At 32.2% G+C, this 18,916-nt stretch overlaps 1 protein-coding gene across 1 annotated transcript in view; it reads right to left on the bottom strand.

Annotated features, from left to right (window-relative positions):
• Positions 1-282: 282 nt before the first annotated feature.
• LOC139512839 (UPF0415 protein C7orf25 homolog) overlaps positions 283-18,916 on the bottom strand; it is a 91,877-nt gene continuing 73,243 nt past the window's right edge. The window contains exons 3-7 of the mRNA XM_071300772.1: positions 10,605-10,860; positions 6,081-6,938; positions 4,597-4,781; positions 2,772-2,852; positions 283-623 (exon numbers count right to left, since the gene is read on the bottom strand). Coding sequence (XP_071156873.1) covers positions 525-623; positions 2,772-2,852; positions 4,597-4,781; positions 6,081-6,938; positions 10,605-10,860 — 1,479 coding nt within the window. The 3' untranslated portion in view covers positions 283-524. The remainder of the gene's footprint in view (positions 624-2,771; positions 2,853-4,596; positions 4,782-6,080; positions 6,939-10,604; positions 10,861-18,916) is intronic.

The raw sequence follows: 18,916 nt of genomic DNA, 5'->3' as shown, positions 1-18,916 counted from the left end.
ATTGACCACAACTAAGTGGGAAAGGCTCAAAAATCGCCATGGAAATGAGACGTGCCAGTGCTTATACAACTGCATACAAAATATCATGGACCTACCACTTGTGGTTCACTATAAACTAAACCTAATCACAAACTAATACATTGTTGACACCGCCGCCGCTGCCGGAAACAGCATACTTATGTCTCGCTTTTTTACTTAAATAGTGTGAATCCCATAATTCATAATGAAAATGTTAATCAATGAGGCAGTTCAGTATGTTCAACTAAAAAAAATGACAAACAATTCTACCAATAATGAATGTTTTAATGCAAACAGTATCACAGAGAGATATTCTCAAATTGATTCCTATGACCGAAAAGCAATATATTGTTGAACCAGAAGCCCATTACTTAGACTGAGTAATGGACGTCTGGTTGAATTTAATGGAAAGTGGAAAATCATTGCCATCCAGTTAATAAAATTATTCAAATATCCTCTCACAGAGAGTCAACAAAGAATTAGCCATCGTCAACCATTTCATTATATCAATCTTGATTAGTTATATCTGTGACCTTTTCAGCCGTAAGTTCCTTCTTTTCTGTTAGTGCTCTAGACTGGTGAAGATAGACTGCAAAAACTATGCCCTGGAATAGAAGATAAACTAAGCTAAAGTAACTTTTTTTTAATTTAATATTTTTCTTTGTGTTGTTGGTTTATTGCCATCCCTGAGTTATATACCTAATTCCAAGGATGCATGATACTGGTCCTAGTCTAAGAAAATTAGAAAATTCTAAGTTAAAGCTACAGCTGTATGCATATCAAAGTTATCTTTCTTTTCTCATTTTCTCATTGATAAGTACGAAATAACTGATGAGTTTCTCTATATAAAACAGAAATCAGTTCCTTATATTTAAGGAATGACTGTAATATTTTTTCTGTCTATGAAGAAATAACATAAAAAATTTGATGCACACTGAACAAGAGGCTGTCACAACGACAGCAAACCGGATTTATTAACATTTATTTGTGTCCTGGCTATATCACAAGAACCATTACTGATGAATGGTGAAAGTGAAAATCGTCAATATCAAATTTGACCTCCATTTTGTCATCAGTATCAACATATTAAAATTTGAAAAGCTTAGATTGAATGGTTCATGAGTAAATGCGACAACCTGAATGGAAACGCCATTTTACAATCTTTCAAGAACCATAACTCCTGAACGGTAAAAGTCAAAATCGTCATTATTGAACTTGACCTCTATTTTGTCATCAGTAACAACATATTAAAATTTCAAAAGCTTTGGTTGAATGGTTCATGAGAAAATGCACGGACACGACGGGAAAAACCATTTTTCAATCTTTCAAGAACCATAACTCCTGAACGGTAAAAGTCAAAATCGTCATTATTGAACTTGACCTCTATTTTGTCATCAGTAACAGCATATTAAAATTTCGGAAGCTTTGGTAGAACAGTTCATGCATAAATGCACGGACACGACTGGAAACTCCATTTTTCAATCTTTCAAGAACCATAACTCCTGAACGGTAAAAGTCAAATTCCTCATTATTGAACTTGACCTCCATTCTTTCATTAGTAACAACATATTAAAATTTGGGAAGTTTTGGTAGAATAGTTCATGCATAAATGCACGGACACGACTGGAAACTCCATTTTTCAATCTTTCAAGAACCATAACTCCTGAACGGTAAAAGTCAAAATCGCCATTATTGAACTTGACCTTTGTATAGTTGTCAGTAATAACATATTAAAATTTTAAAAGCTTTGGGTGAACGGTTCATGAGTTAATGCATGGACAACATTTGATCGCCGCCCGCCCGCCCGCCCGCCCGCCGTACATCCCCAAATCAATAACCGACATTTTTGTCACAAAAATCCGGTTAAAAACGCGAGTAGCGGGTTATTGAACAGTGTGCACCGAATTTTTTATGTTATCTCGAATAGACAGACAAAATATTAGTCAATTCTTATAATTTAATTCTAAATTCCATTTTAACCGTAGAAAACCAAGAAAAAACGTTGATGACGTCACAGTCACATGACTAAATTATGTCTATGTGCTAATAACAAAATAACGTCAGCCAATCAAAAGACGTGTTGCATCCAAAATTAATTATATACAAATGATACTAGAATAATATATATATTGTATCATACCAGACCTCCATATGTTTGAATGCAAATAAAATATAGAGACTTTATTCATAATATAAACAAACAAGTACATCATGGTAAAGAATATGACCGGAATCTGTCTGATATTGGTTCTATGTCAACTAGTTTGCACATACGTGTAATAGTTTCATATTGTTCAGGTGTTGGGTTATTTCTGTTCGTTTTTCCACAACTTTCATTTTATTCACTGTATGATCACTTCGGATCACAATATGACATATATGCAAGCTTTAATGTCTGCACACACCAAAGTTAGTGCTCTAATTTTTAATGTTTGCTCTCTGCATAAACCTCTATTAAAAGAAATCACAATGATAAAAAATAAAACAAACAAACAGAATTGGCAAGGGAATTTCCGATTTGAGTTTTTCATGAAGTACTTTTGTTATTTTTACTTTTAATATAGAAAAGGCAACAAAGATTAGGATTATGCATTTGCCAAAAAGAAAATGTGTAAATATTCACTTATTGCTGAGTTTATTTTACTACCAATGACATGTATATTGTTTTCAGTATGTATAGTGAAGTAAATGCACATGGATAGGTATCTATTCATAATCAATTCTAGATAAAACAAATTCACAGACGAACTTACCTGGTGCTCTGCTGCTCGAACAAATCCTGAATTAGCAGATACTGTTACACACTTCAGTTGGTCACCAGTTCCAAATATAATCTACAAAATATTCCCAAAATATATAGTCTATCATGAAGAATCGTTGGTCTTCAGTAATCAGTTTCAAAAATCTTAGGAATAAAATTGAGCAGAAGTATACTCAATTGTTCATGACTTAAAAGATGAACTTTAATCCTAAGATTTTTTATGTCACTGATCAATGTCCGAACACAAACTTCACATTAGCAGTATAGCAGCAATCAACATATCAACTTTATTCGCGTATAAAGTATATTTTTCAACTCGTACGATATTCACGAGCAGGCGGATGCCACTGAGACTTTATAGAAGAACGTTATCATAGAGCCAAAGATTAACGCGCCAGGGTTTTGTTAAAGAGCTTACAGCTTTTGTCACAAAAAGTTCAAAGGAAAGTATCAAGACCTAAGTCTATTTAAAAAATAACATAAGATACCAGTAGTCTCGAGCCTTGAGCTAAAGTGTTACTTCTATCAATTTTACAATTATATTGTCTATAATAGACGATTGTTTCTTTCGTATTATGGATCTACACATGACTCGGTATTAATGCATTTAGCTATCCTGGTTTTGGCTTAGGGTGTTCCTGATACAATATAACGGAACAAAAAACAGCTATCATACAAATGTGAGGCTAAATATAAATCCAGCTTTATCTCATGATTGTTTGAGTTTAATGTCTTTCGATGTCAGGAATATGACAGCTGTTTAATGTCTTTCGATGTCGGGAATATGACAGCTGTTTAATGTCTTTCGATGTCGGGAATATGACAGCTGTTTAATGTCTTTCAATGTCGGTAATATGACAGCTGTTTCTGTTGATACAAATCTAAGGTTTGTTTTTTCTCTCTCAGTTTTTTAAGACTTTTTGAATTAAATACGTTGGAAATCGGTATTGTTGTTATAACATTATCAGAAAACTAAAATCTTATCAAAATAATTGCATTACATGTCTGTTTCAGAAAATCCGTTATTTTGACTGTATAACAATGTTTGCGCGTCATACTTAAAAGAGGGACGAAAGATACCAGAGAGACAGTCAAACTCATAAATCGAAAATAAACTGACAACGCCATGGCTAAAAATGAAAAGGACAAACAGACAATAATACACATGACACAACATAGAAAACGAAAGAATAAACAATACGAACCCCACTAAAAACTAGGGGTGATCTCAGGTGCTTCGGGAGGGTAAGCAGATCCTGCTCCACATGTGGCACCCGTCGTGTTGCTTATGAGATATCAAATCCGGAAAATAGTCTAATTCAGTAGGTTACATTTATGAAAATTTATAAATTAACCTTTATGTCCCAATTAATTGTAACATGCCATCACAATAAAGTACGCAGGTTTAATTAAGAAATAAATGATAGAAATCGATTTCCATGACCCTAACATAGAAATGTAAGTACAAGAATTGAATTCCTTTTAGTAATTTCAGAGGGTTGTTAAAGCGTTGATTGTGTGCACATTTCTAGAACTAAGCACTTCCGCGCCTCATGCAAAATGTGTTTCGGTCAACACTATTCCACCCCAATAAAATTACAAAAAGAAGAATTCAATTCTTATATTGTTTTTTCATTTTCAATGTCATGCTCACCGAAGATTTATTCAGAAATATAGTTGTTGAAAAATAGATTGACTCGCTGAAAACACAATTAATATAATTTCTATATATTACGCTCGTATGCGCCTTTACGAGTAATTTGAAAATTCAATGTGTAAACAAATATCATATTTCTAAAATCAGCAATACAATGTACCTTGGATCTGTCTCTTATTTTTCCAGTCTTTGGGAGATCCTGCGATCTCACAGAAGGCTGGTCTGGGACCATTTTACATGTTTCCAAAAGTTCAGCTGCTCTTCTTTTCTCGTTTTCACCACCCAAAGTATTGAGAATCGTCTGGAAGTCATCTAGTGCCGTCTTACACACATACATTTCCTTACCTGAAATTTATATTTCAGATGACTTATACAAAAAAAATATGCAGTTATAAAAAATAGTAGTACTTCAAGATGTCAATTGAAACGTGAATAAAGTAAACATTTATATACACGTACTTTAACTCCACCAATTATCTTTGACATCATAACAAAGACACTGTCAGTATTGAGTCAAGGAAGGGTAATTGCGAAAAAATAAAAGTTAAGACAAGGCAAAATTTCCTGAAAAAGTGTCGAAAATTTAATTTTCAAGACTGGTAATAGTGTATTGTTTGCAAGCTCTCAACCCCACTTACCTGGAATAGAGGTGTTACAGAACTATGTATGAACTAAAATTCAGTTTGAAATGGATTTACTCAGAACCTAAATAGAGTACTCACATTTACTGAAAGCAAGTAATAAGCTAATTACGACTGATAAATAAATCATGTTTACTCAGACTAAAGTATGATCAATCAAACATATTTAGTGTTAAGAGTCAAAAACATACAAACATGACCTTTTGAAATCCTAATGCATAATGTATGATCATAACTCATAACTGTACATAAATAGAAAAAAATATCTTATTTAGTTATGTTTTAATCTGGCAAAACAAAAGAAATGCGAGTATATACTAGTATACTTTAAATGTCCTCCGACAATTAACTCAGTAATCGCCTGATGTACCAGATGTAGTAGCTGATCCAAAATACAAAATGGTGCATGTAGTAAAACTCATTTTGATAAAAAAAAAAAAAAAAAAAAAAAAAAAAAAAAAAAAAAAAAAAAAAAAAAGTTAGGTTAAGTGTGTTTGCAACAGATGAATCTGGGTAGCATGTAATACAATTTCTTTTGACTATAAATGATAAGAATTTCATTATAATGGATTATATGTTCAGAATTACTCATTACATAAGCGTTTCAAAAATGATGGCAATGTCAAAACATTAACGCAATTACCTTTTAAAATTATAACTAGGGTAATGTTTCCTTTGTCTAACCATTAATAATACATGTTTTCGTAATTTACAAAATCATTATTGTCTGACTTACGGCTGTAGTTTATAAGTTCATGGTTACCAAGCAGCATGCAAGTATTAATGACTTGTGTTTTTAAAAACAAAAAATAAGGTTGATAACATCATTTCTGAGACGATAAGAACAACATAATCAACTGAGAAAAACTACTATGACGGGAAACTGTTAACACTCTGGAATAGAAATAAGGCAATGTCTTTAAGGATACTGATAAAACCAACATGTTTTCATCATTATCAGTACACATACATGTAATATATTTTGTCTTATAAGTACATTTACCTTTTAAATATTTTTGCAAGGCTGGGAGTACAGGGCATTCTCTTTCTTCTTTGGCCTGAAGCGAGAGTATGTTTTCCCGAAAGATGAAGTTACAACCCCCGTGTGATATACTTGATACTAGCGTGATCATCGTTGTTATGTCAAGATTGACTCCTTTGGTTTCTACGTCATTATCGGACGTTTCTTGTATCACTTCCGGTATAACAGTATCTGCAAAACTATATGTTGGTGCACTTCCTAAAATCTGTAGCAGTATATCTTGTTTATTGAGACAGTTTGTAGAAGATTCCTGAGATATGTCATTGATATTGGACTCATTTAAGATAGTTTTACTGTGATTGGATTGGATTGTTAATGACGTACTTTTAATATTATTAGAATTTCCATTATCTATACACCTCGTTTGACTTTCAATCAGACCAACATCTCTACTCTTGTCATTTGACAGATCTTCAGTTTCAGATTGCTTTGGAGTAATTTCGATTTTCTCTAAGTGTTTTAATCTTTTATAACAAGATTTAAATTCACTTGCACTTGGAATGTGAAAATCATGATCCTCTTCATTGTAATCATCTTCCTCGTCCGAATCAGTCTTTATTCGACCGTTTACGTCATATTCATCGTCAGAGTAACTTTCGGAAATCTCTACTAGATGCTGAATGTCAGAAGAAACTGGTATTCTTTTCCCCCATACTATAACACCAATATCTTCAAGAGCAGCTGCCATGTCATCAGTAACCTCGTTGTAAAATGCATAGTGTACTTCAGGTACGATAAAATTGATCGTATGTTCAGCTGCACATTTCAAATAATCTTCAGCTTGGCGCACAATATCACGGTCTCCATACTGACCTCTACCTAATGTTTAAGTAAATATTATAATTTCAATATTACAAATTTTACAAAAATCTATTAAAAATAAATGCAACAGCACCGTATACATGGACTTAATAAGAGCTTATTCTTGTATTGTCCATGCACATATACACAATTGTCAGTCATTGATTTACTGTAACAACTAATATATTGAGAAAAAAATGACATTTAGATGTGAAACGTTATTGCTTTGTTCTATTCTTATCAAAGCACATGAGAATATGCATCATTCTTTTCAAAATAATGATTTATTTCTTTTCAAAATAATGATTTATTTCTTATTAAAGCAATGAATTATTTCTAATTAAAGCCATGATTTATTTCTTATTAAAGCAATGATTTATTTCTGATCGAAGCAGATAAATATATGTGTTTCATTGAGGACTTGAATAATTGTGTGTTTTCTACCCTTCCGTATACACGTCAAAGACAGTAAACAAAGATATATCTTATAGAAAGAAATCCAAAACATTCCAAACTTCTCAAACACAAGTCTAAGAGTGCGCGGTATGCACTGTCTTACATGATACAACTGAAACATACCAGCTGGCTATTCAAAGTGTATCGAGTAAAATATCAACAATCTTACATAAAAGTTAAGTAAGTTAAAAGCATTCCAGAAACATTTTTTTATAAGTAAATCAATTTTTTTCACGAATAATCCACAGACAAGTAAAGAGAATATATTTTGTCGAAAAAATCCCAACTATAATAAATCAATAGCATTATAAATTTTCCAAATTGAAAATCATAAACAATACTCTATGTTATCAAAATAAATTAAGTTATAGACATAAATATGTCATAATTCGAACAACCAACCCCAACATGCCTTATTATGCATAATTTTGATAAAATTTAATACGCATAACAGACTCAAATAAGAAGATACAAAAACTCCTCTACATAAAGAGTACCAATAGACATCCTGTAGCAAACTATTGTGTTAGATTACAGCGGTTGTTCGAATTCTTGGATAACAGTAAACCAAGAGTAGTCCAAAATGCTGAAAAGTCTCTTCTGCGTTAATGGCAATGGTTTTGAGTTTGAAAGTCTTTTAAGAATGATGGTAAAATTAAAGGTTAACTGCAAGCATGACATAAACCTAACACTATCAATTATCAATGATAATAAAATCATGGTAAGAAAAACCCTGCCAGATAGACATCTCAGCTTATAATCATTCCATACACCAATTTTACTTGACTTATTGTGAATAGTTCATGCATCAAAGAAAGAAACCTAACCATGTTCAAGGATATATGAATGTGGGCTTCTAGATCCTTAAACTGAGTTGGCTATACAACTTAGTTATTAGGCTAACAATTGAAGCGTAAAATAACAAATATTGTGTTTTACACAGATTCATTTAGTATTGTGTATTTAACTTTGGACGTAAATCCCGTTTTACACGTAGTTCAATGAGGGCTAAAATATAGGCTACATTTCATTAGGTATCAGGTAATTTCTCCAAGATATATAATATATAACAATTTTAACGTCAATTAAAAGAAGGATATATCAAAGTAAGCAGACGTACTTTGTATGCGAGGTTCTATTATTACCTATGCAGCGTTATATCAAATTATAGGAAGTTAAGCAACCAACAACCAATCAATTAAATTAAATTGTACGATATGTTACTTGCAGATGGTTCATTTTTCAATATTTCATTACAATCTGGCTTAAATCTATACAAACTAAATGAACACGAGTTTGTGACACAGTAATCACTGATGTACCCCTATTTTGACTAATTTACCTATTATGTCTGTTTTGTTCATGCATCGTTGTAAATATAATGAGATGTGATGCGACTGTAATAGTGAGAGGTTTAGCGCTAAATCCATCATTTTCTACATTTGAAAATGCCTTTACAAAGTAAGGAATATGACAGTTGTTGTCCATTCGTTTGATGTGTTTTTCATTTGATTTTGCCATTTGATTAGGGACTTTCCGATTTGAATTTTCCTCTGAGTTCAGTTTTTTTGTGGTTTTACTTTTTAACCTAACTAAAGTATGACACGTTGTCTTTATATCAAATAGATTAAGTAAAATGGTAAAAAAAATCAACCAAATGCATTTCAAAAGACAAACAACAGTCAACAACATGTAGCCTCATACATATTATATACATGTAAATTCACGAGACTATCCTTTAAGACGGATTTGTCCATCCTTTAAAAAATATAAGCTTTACAACATTGCACTACATTGACGCCGTGACAGCAAATATCTTGCTTTGATATATCGGTGAACACTAATGCAAACATCCTGGGTTTCAATTAACCATCGGAGAAGATGAAAGGTATTCGTTCGACTATCTTGTTTAATTGGCTTACACATCCAATATTCGATTAATAATTCATTTATTTTTGTCCTTTAAGAAATGAACAGTATTATTCATGTATGACAGTGAGCTTTTATAAAGTGTACATGTTCATGTAAATGTGTAGATGTGCTATTCTAAGGGTGTATTAATGGAATTCATACATTATAATTGTATTCATTTAAGGTGATATTGTAGGTTATGCAGCGATGTGTCGATTTACAGTGTAAAATACAATTAAATATAAGATGACGAAGTTCATCTTTAAATAAAAAACAAAAAAACAAAACAAAACAAAAACATTGCCGCAACATTCAATCTTCAACAATGAGAAATATCTACACAGTATGTCAAGCTTGTATTGTTGATCATATTTTTCTGTTTACAGTTTCTCTCAAATTTCATTGGCTTTTGCCAAAAACACAAAAAGGTCAATAACTCCTACGGAGAGGCTACTAACGATTTCTGCAAAATTTGATTTATTTCCAGATCTTGTCTTCAAGATTCCTTATGCAAAATTGGTTAAAAAAAATCGTCATTAAAAGAAATTATATAAGACGTATTCTTGCAATTTAGGTCAAAAGACTTGTAAGTAAATCTTGTCTTGCTAATTATTGTTCAACTAAAGGTTAAATCTACCTATTATACTTTTAAAATACGAGGTAAACACGCAAAAAAAATGTAATGATCTTCATTAACTTCAATGAGGAGTCGACTGGCGATTTCGGATATGTCGACTTATTTGTAGTTTTCGTCTTCCTGATAATTATAGAATTTTTGAAGTTCATATCTATGCAGAATTCATTGTCGTTTTGTAAGTTAATAGGCAAAAATACACATTTCAACACTTTGAACCATTCTCCACGATCAGATTTTCTCTATTAATAGCAGTTTTCAAGATGAATGACAAGACTTGTATGTTTGAGTCTGTTGATCCCGTCTACCAACCAACATGTCTGAAATTGCTTAGCATAAACATGCTTATATGTCAATCTTGAATTATATTGTCGCATACCCGGATGAGATTATACGTGGACGATTCAAAGAGAATATTCAGAATGATGTATCTCAGATCATCAGGAATAAAGTCCATTAACAACCGTTTGGAAGCAATATGTTTCGTCAGAATCGATAAACATTCCAGGTTTAAATCTTACTTTTGATGTTAGTTTTTCTGTGCTGACTTTTGATGGGATAAAATTGCTATTAGAAATAATGCCAAAGCTCTTGGCATTTAAAGTTCTTCGTAAACTGCATATTTCATATGTTAATATATCGATTTGATCTTTACATGAGATTGGAAAACTTGTAAGACTAACCTGCCCAAATAAGATGAAGAGCTTGTGCTTTTCTGGCTATCACTTTGACCCAAATACGACCATCTTGAGCAACAATATCAACCACAAGACTGTCTGTCCTATTTTTAGATCTAAATGGACGCAGAATCTTTTTCACTTTCGGTAAGTTGGTAGCAGCATGGATAATAGCAGAAAAGTGACTCAGGTTGCTGCTTTTTAAATCATGTTCTCGAACCTTAATGTCGCAATCGGTTACTGCTTTTTTTCGTTCCTTCAGCTGGAAATAAAATAAAATTAATTTCAACAGTTAATACTCTTAATAAAATCAACGTTAACAATAGCATTATTCTTCATATGCTTTACAAGTCCGTTTCTCTTTTTTTTTAGTTTAGTCTAAACATATTTATTTATAGTGGATTGGGAAACAAGTTTTGCATCTTATATTAGTGCATTTCTACTTTGAGGATGCGAGTGCTGCCTAGTAGCGGCATTGGCCTGCTCTTTTTCGAAATATACAAGGGTGTCTGTAACGTGCAAGAGATATGGCTCTCTCTTAACACGGGTCAGCCATTTATCGTCCCCTTCCGACGGACTATCATCGTTTCCTCAAGACCATACTCGAAGATGGTGTCAAGAAGGAGCCGAAAATTCAGTCCCTGAAATTTTCATCCCAAACGGGAATCGAACCAGGAACCTTTGTGTTAGTAGTCCGATGCACTAACCACTAGTGAAACCTTAATATTATGAATCCTTAAAATTTTAATAAAATGATTGTTAATGTATCAACTGATAAGAAAAAAAACAAATATAATGAAAAGCAACAGCAATATAGGCATATTATAATTAAAATAATACAAAAACTGATAAAATAATACGGATACATCCAGTTTTCTGTTTACACTCATGGTTATGCTACATTACTGTATAGCAGTTAGTATAACACCGTGGCGACGAGTCTTGTTGTATTAGAGAAATAACACTTTATAACTCAGTTCCGTTCAAAGTGCTTTTCTGGTTACACCTTCATCAAGAACGCTTAGTGCCAAAAAAATCAATGCCAAGGATGTGCATGTATAAGTATAAAGTTTATAGATTATTAGAAAGAGAAAGAGATAGGACAGACATGAATAAGTGTAATCTGCCCTGATATACCGCGAATAAATTACCATGATATTATGTTAAGTTTTGGAAGTATACTTTAAATATCAGAGTTTTATCATGATTAGACATTTTAAACACATTAAATATAATCAAAGTATTTCATCGAAAGTAGAAATATCATATGCATCAGCTAATAACATGATGGAGGAAGTTTACAGAGTTCATTATAAAACGACCTCCCTTAACTTTACACGATTGATTCTTTAAATAATTAGTGTAAAAATCAGCTGATAATTCATTTCAGAATCTAACTTCCTATATTACTAGATTAATTTCCATTCGTTACTTTACCTGCAATTCACATGCAATCTATATGGCTTCATAGTTAATGGAAAGAAAATCAAACGGTAATATACTTTCCTATAAAATCAATAAACACTTACTTATCCTGACCATCTATTTAAAGACATTTTTTCGACGATAATAATTTTACTCGAACACTCAGAGTGGCGAGGATATTGTAAAAGTAAAAATATACTTGTTTTCCAATTCTAATAAAACTGTCATATTTACAATAATATGTTCACAATAGATTATAGTTAACACTAACACGCTTGCCGGAGAGATCAATTTATTTCAAGAACAATGCATATGTATATTACAACATTGTTTGTTCATGACTATGCAACACATTAGTATTAACTAAAGCACTTAACAAAGACAAGAAAGAGACCACTTTATAAAAAGTCTCGCCTAATTAACTTATGATTGACGTTTGTTGAAAGTCTTAATTATGAACGTTTTACTATAAATATGATATAACTATCACTGATGGTCCTTGTAATTGAGATCAAGGTCAGATGAACCATGCCAGATAGATATATACATATTATAATAAATCCAATTACATAAATATAGTTGACCCTTTTTCTTATAGCTCTTTGAAAACATACAAATAACAAAATCCTAACATTGATCAATGAACCATATGAATATGATGGCAATGTGCAGATGAACCCTGTCTGACAGATATGTAGGCTTTGCAATGATACAACACCAGGTTGCTAGTATCATACCAAACAAACCTATCAATAAAGGCAACACTAGTATATACCGCTGTTCAATAATTCGTTTAAGCGGACACGAATCCGGGTAATAAACTAAAACCAAGGGAAACAATCAACTGTAAGAGGAAAATAACGAAACAACAGAAACACTGAACTACAACAAAAGCAAACGAGTAACTTATAAGTGAGTAATTCACATTACATGTTTTGTTCTTCAAGAAGCTGAACAATAAATTAAAATAAGACATAGAACAAAGAACATATATCACATTGAAACTTCGTATCATAAGGCATCTACATATTAGGTACGATTTTATTTTTGGCATGCCACAAAACCAGGTTCAACCCACCATTTTTTCTTTTAAAAATGTCCTGTACCAAGTCAGGAATATGGCCAGTGTTATATTATAGTTCGTTTCTGTGTGTGTTACAATTTAACGTTGCGTCGTTTGTTTTCTCTTATTTTTGAGTGTAAATTGACATTGCGATAAGACGTGTCACGGTCAACGGTACTTGTTTATCCCAAATTCTTGTATTTGGTTTTGATGTTATATTTGTTATTCTCGTGGGATTTTGTCTGATGCTTGGTCCGTTTCTGTGTGTGTTACATTGTAGTGTTGTGTCGTTGTTCTCCTCTTATATTTATGCGTTTCCCTCAGTTTTAGTTTGTTACCCCGATTTTGTTTTTTGTCCATGGATTTATGAGTTTGAACAACGGTATACTACTGTTGCCTTTATTTATCCTTCTGAAATATAAAGCTTTTTTTACAAATAGTAAATACGCTGTAATAAAATCAACGGTACCAATTTTGTTGCACCAGATGCGCATTTCGACAATACATGTCTCTTCAGTGATGCTCCTGTAGCCCCAGGATTGAAATCCCTATTTTTTTTCTCATTCTTCGATCTTCGTAACAGTAAGCAGTCGTGACACACTCTGTTTAAAATTCATTTCTATCACGACTTGCGTGCTAGTATATAAAAAGATACAGAAATGACAGGTATACATTTTGATAAGAATGAGTCGAGACAAAAATTAGAAGCACATTCATGAAGCTGAAATATTGTACATGTTTGTCAAGATTATACGATTTTTTTAATAGTTCAAATGTCTATGAGAATTAACACTAAAGCACCTATTTGGAATTTTATTACATATTTTGCACTTTACTATTCTCTTTTAAAAGCCTTCTGATTTTAGATGATAAAGGTTGATTTGGTTCTTTTTTTAATTTGAAATATAAAGCTTAGTAGAAATATATAAGGAGAGACATACAATATACCACCCCTAACGGCAGCCACACACCCACACACACACCCACAGTTCTCATCATGTATACTTTCAAGATACATGTCAAAGATCATGATGAGTACAGAAACGTTTTTATTTTCCAAGCCTCGCTTTATTTTTCCGCAAAAACACAAAGATTGATTTTCCTGTTTTACGTACACCAGCTTACGGTTACAAAAACTGTTAGTTATATCGACATAAAACTATTAAATTCCCATTTGCCGTTAGTAAGAGGACAACACAAGGGATTAGCTGTTCACTCTGAGAACTCAGTCGTTATTTCCTCTTTAATGCTTCATTTACTGTGCGATAGCTAAAATTAATTATAAAATAAGAAGCCGCAGGTGACCAGTTTAAGATTGATTATCCAACATATTACCAAGAGCTGTCATTATGACAGTATGACAATGGTGCAGTAATGCTTCATAGATATTGTGTACCCATAAATAGATCAAATCTATTACACTAAGACTTCTTTTACAAGTTCTTAGCAGTACATTTTTCATTATTCTTATAATAATTATATTTGCAACAAAACATGATAAGATCAATAGTTTATAGGCATGTTTAAAATTTAATGAGAGCTGACATATACTTTTAAGTTTTTACTTCTTTGTGATTGTGCACTCAGACACATAAGTTGCAGTATACTTTATATGCTATATTATTATATGTTAAACAACATAAACATTATACATTATACGGTATAAGGTATACTATTGATAAGTATCAAAATAAACTGATCTGAACAGATTTTTTTGATACATAAAAAGTGTTGCCAGACACTGAAAGTACCCCCAAACAGTACCTTGGTGTACTTAACAATTTAACATCTTGCAGATAGAAGAAATACAGCCGAATACAGCCAAAGACACCTCCTCCTAAAACAAAATCAAAACAAGCACAGAACTAACAGAAAAAAAGAAAAGTACAAAGCATAATGGTTTTATGTGATATAAATTAACACAAAACAGATGAACAGATGCTGGTCCTAAGTAATATTGTATGTTTCGTCTCATCAAACCCCATATTCTTTCTATCTAATAGAGACCTGTATCGACATATTTCAAACTGACATTTATAACACCCTTTTTGCGTGAGTGCCTGAGGGTTTACACAGTATATATACCTCCCCAGGATCAGTATGTCCATGCGAAAAGGTGTTTAGATTAAAAATAAATATGATTATGAACAATAAATAATTTATGGTATCCTTCATAAAATAAGCATGTTCCAAACAGTAGTAACTATTATGAGAGCAAGGCCTGGACAATTTAACAAATTATTTAACTCGAAGTATTTGTGTAGTTAATGGTCATTCGTTTTTTTAAAACTCAAGAACCTCGTTGAAAGTATCCCGATTTTAAATGATTCTATCTCGTAGCAGTTAAACCATATACGACATATACTCAATGTAAGTCTATGTGCGTTTGTGTGTGGCGGCTGATTAACTGAAAACATTGTGATAGACATCTACCAATATAAAGATATATAAAATAAAGTTTTATTGGAACTACTAACATTCCCTAGACAGAAGATATCAACAAATTGATTCAGAACAAGACATTCTAATAACAATACTGTCAGAAAACAATGAGTTATTTGTGAAATTTTATCTATTGCGTAAAATGTTATTCCTGGGGCTGCCATATTGTAATGTTTACCATGAGGAAACCTTATATCAATGTCCTTTTAAATTTGTTGAAGGCAGAGAAAAGAAGGCAATATAATTAGATTTCTATTGTTTTATTCTAATGCCATAATCAATCAGTCGGATACTGTAGATGCAAAACTCATTATAGATACCAGGTCCCGGAAGTGAGACAACATTTCATAGATGCAGAAAACTATAAACATTTTTCTTTTGAAATGGAAAACGTTTACACAAAAATAATAAATGGAAACTTGAAATACCACAAGAATTCACAGGGGACTTTATAAGGAAGTGTTGCTGGCATGAAATATCTATCTCTACCCGTGACGTAAACAGGAAAGAACTTTATAACTCTTTGTTTTTGGTACGGAAAATCGGGAAACATAAAGATAACATTAAAAGCAAGATGTCATGTAATTTCAATTAATGAATGTTCGATAAAATCTATTGACTGTCCGTTTGTGAATTAGTGTAAACAAGAGTGCAAGCGCTGAAATGTCTCGTCTACTTCACTTTTCATGATTGTGTTTGTTTTTAAAGTCTTGAAGATGGAGGATTTACTAGAAGTATCAAATAAACTTATTATAATAACATTACACATGGCCAGGTTATATGAACCCTGACAGACAAACCCTGTACATCTTATAATTGCATACACCAAACATAACTAATCTATTGTTTATAGTATCTGATAAAAAGATCTAAACAAAAACAAAAACGTAAATTTGAGCAATGAAGCATCAAAATGATATTACGGTTAGAAGAAATGTGGCAGACCAACAAGCAAACCAAAATATCATCCAAAAGTTGAACCTATTTCTTATATGATCTGAGAAAATAAAACATAACCACCACTATCTAACGTTGGCTAATCATCCATGCAAATGAGGTCTAGGTTACTTAAAAGATTAACCCTGCAAAGTAGGCTAATCTTGTTTACGTTATTTGAACTCATAATTAATTCTAGATTAAATTAAAAAATGTTTGCCTGTTGCAGTTATCTGCTATTATAACAATTCCCGATAATTGAAATTTAACTCTTCAACGTTAAATGATTCTTCACACTTTCGTATACATTCTACGCTTTATAAAGCTGTGTCGGGAATGTCTGACAAACACATTAGGTTTATATTGTTTGTGCTGCCACAAATTAACCATTATCAAGGTTAAGTAGTAAACAACTCAAAAGATTGAATTTTAACCATTATCAAGGCTACAATGTAACTAGCATATTATATGACTTCAGATATTAAATGCGGTGAATAGAATTGAGAATGGAAATGGGGAATGTGACAAAGAGAGAACAACCCGACCATAGAGCACAAAACAGCCCATGACCGCCAATGGGCCTTCACCACAGCACGAAAACACCGCACCTAGAGGCGGGCTTCAGCTGGCCCTTAAAAAAAATGTGTACTGGTTCAATGAAAATGGACGTCACACAAAATTCCAAACATATAAATGAACAGAGTAAAACTAAAAAAAATGCAAGAATAACAAAGGCCATATGCTTCTGACTTGGTACAGGCTCAAACACATGTTATTTTTACCATAAATAATGATGGCACATAAAATTTAGAATACGTGGACTACCTAAACTTAATAGAACTTTCTAATCATACAGGACATGGTTATAAATCAACGATTTTAAATGATATACGGCTGGTTGAAGATTAGAAACATAACAGTCATGTAATGAGTTATAAAAGATTAAGCATATGTTTAATAGATTTAAAGAATTCAGTTGGTGATGCGATGCTCGATGCGATGTCACTTACCGGCCATTCATATTTTATTCACGTTGTTCAAAAGAGTCATCATTGTTTACAATACCCGATAGAAAACAACTAATGATCTTTATAAAATCAAAAACCAGGTATGAAATTCAACTATAACCACTACAAGCATTTCTACAAAACAATTCCAAGAATTGTTTGAATATTTATATCTGTTTCAAATGTACCGGTACACGTTTTGCGTATGTTTAAATATATCGAACCAATCTATTCGTCTGTAGACAAAGCAGATGATAAATAAGACAATAATACCTGGCTGAATGTCTTTATTCAAGAGGGTTCTATCATTATATGGTAATAAATCAGATACAATCAAATATAATTCTAGACTGAGACAGATGTAATACCATAGAGAGACCAGGCGAATACTGATATCTTAAGATGTCTTCATTGTTGTTGACCAAAGCTATGGAACAAATGGCGGTTCGGGTAATCGGAAGTATTTTCAAAAGACAATTAACTGTTGTCACATATGTCCTGCCTTTTTGTAATAGTGATTCTAAATTGGTGATTCTTTTATATGTAAACTATGCAAAATATTAAAAGACAACAAACCATGACTGAAGGCTGGGCACCCTGGAAATGAAAACAACCAATGTTAATAAAACTGCATACCAACTACTAGTACCATTGATTTATCATTGATAGTTCCATTTAAACTGACATAAACACACGATTGAAAAAATGTTAAAGAGAAACGAGAAATACTGAAAGGACATTCAAACCTAGAAGTCAAAAACAAATTGACAATGCAATGGTAAAAAAATTACAAACTGAACCTGTAAAACTACTGACGGAGCAACACGAACTGAACTAAAACAATGACGAATGTGAAACAATTCAAACAGAAAACTAACGGCCTAATTTATGTACAAAACAATAAACGAAAATCAAATATGACATACAGCAATAAACGAAAACCAATGAGTTACAGGCTCCTGACTTGGGAAAGGCACATTCTGTATACATAACGACGTTACGCACGGTAATGCGTTCGGATTAAAATTACGTCATTATATGATTCAAGAACGCAACCATTTGCCTATACAAAATAAAATCACCAACATCCATATATCTACAGAAAGGCCCGGACATGTTTTTCTTATTTTAAGTTAATTCAATAAATTTTTGCACCATACATTAATGTTATTGAACACACAAATTTTACTTTTACGTTAAAAATTGCATGTCCGGCGTAACATTTCAAATTAAATAAAATGCATTTTTCTATGTTCCGTTGTAATTTTGCACATAAAATCTGCGAAATTTAGTATATCAGCTTCCTACTAGATTTATATTACAACATCATACCCGTGTTTTGGTATTGGCTGAAATTTGAAGCAAGCCTTCAACGAAATATTCAGCAGAGGAACCTGTCTTAATGTGTTATGAGGAAAGTTTATCAACATTTCAGTTTTATTATT

Source organism: Mytilus edulis, chromosome 2 (assembly GCF_963676685.1).
Source record: "Mytilus edulis chromosome 2, xbMytEdul2.2, whole genome shotgun sequence".
Lineage (NCBI taxonomy): Eukaryota > Metazoa > Mollusca > Bivalvia > Mytilida > Mytilidae > Mytilus > Mytilus edulis.
Note: the sequence above shows the minus strand (reverse complement) of the source record. Positions and strands in the feature narration are given on the sequence as shown.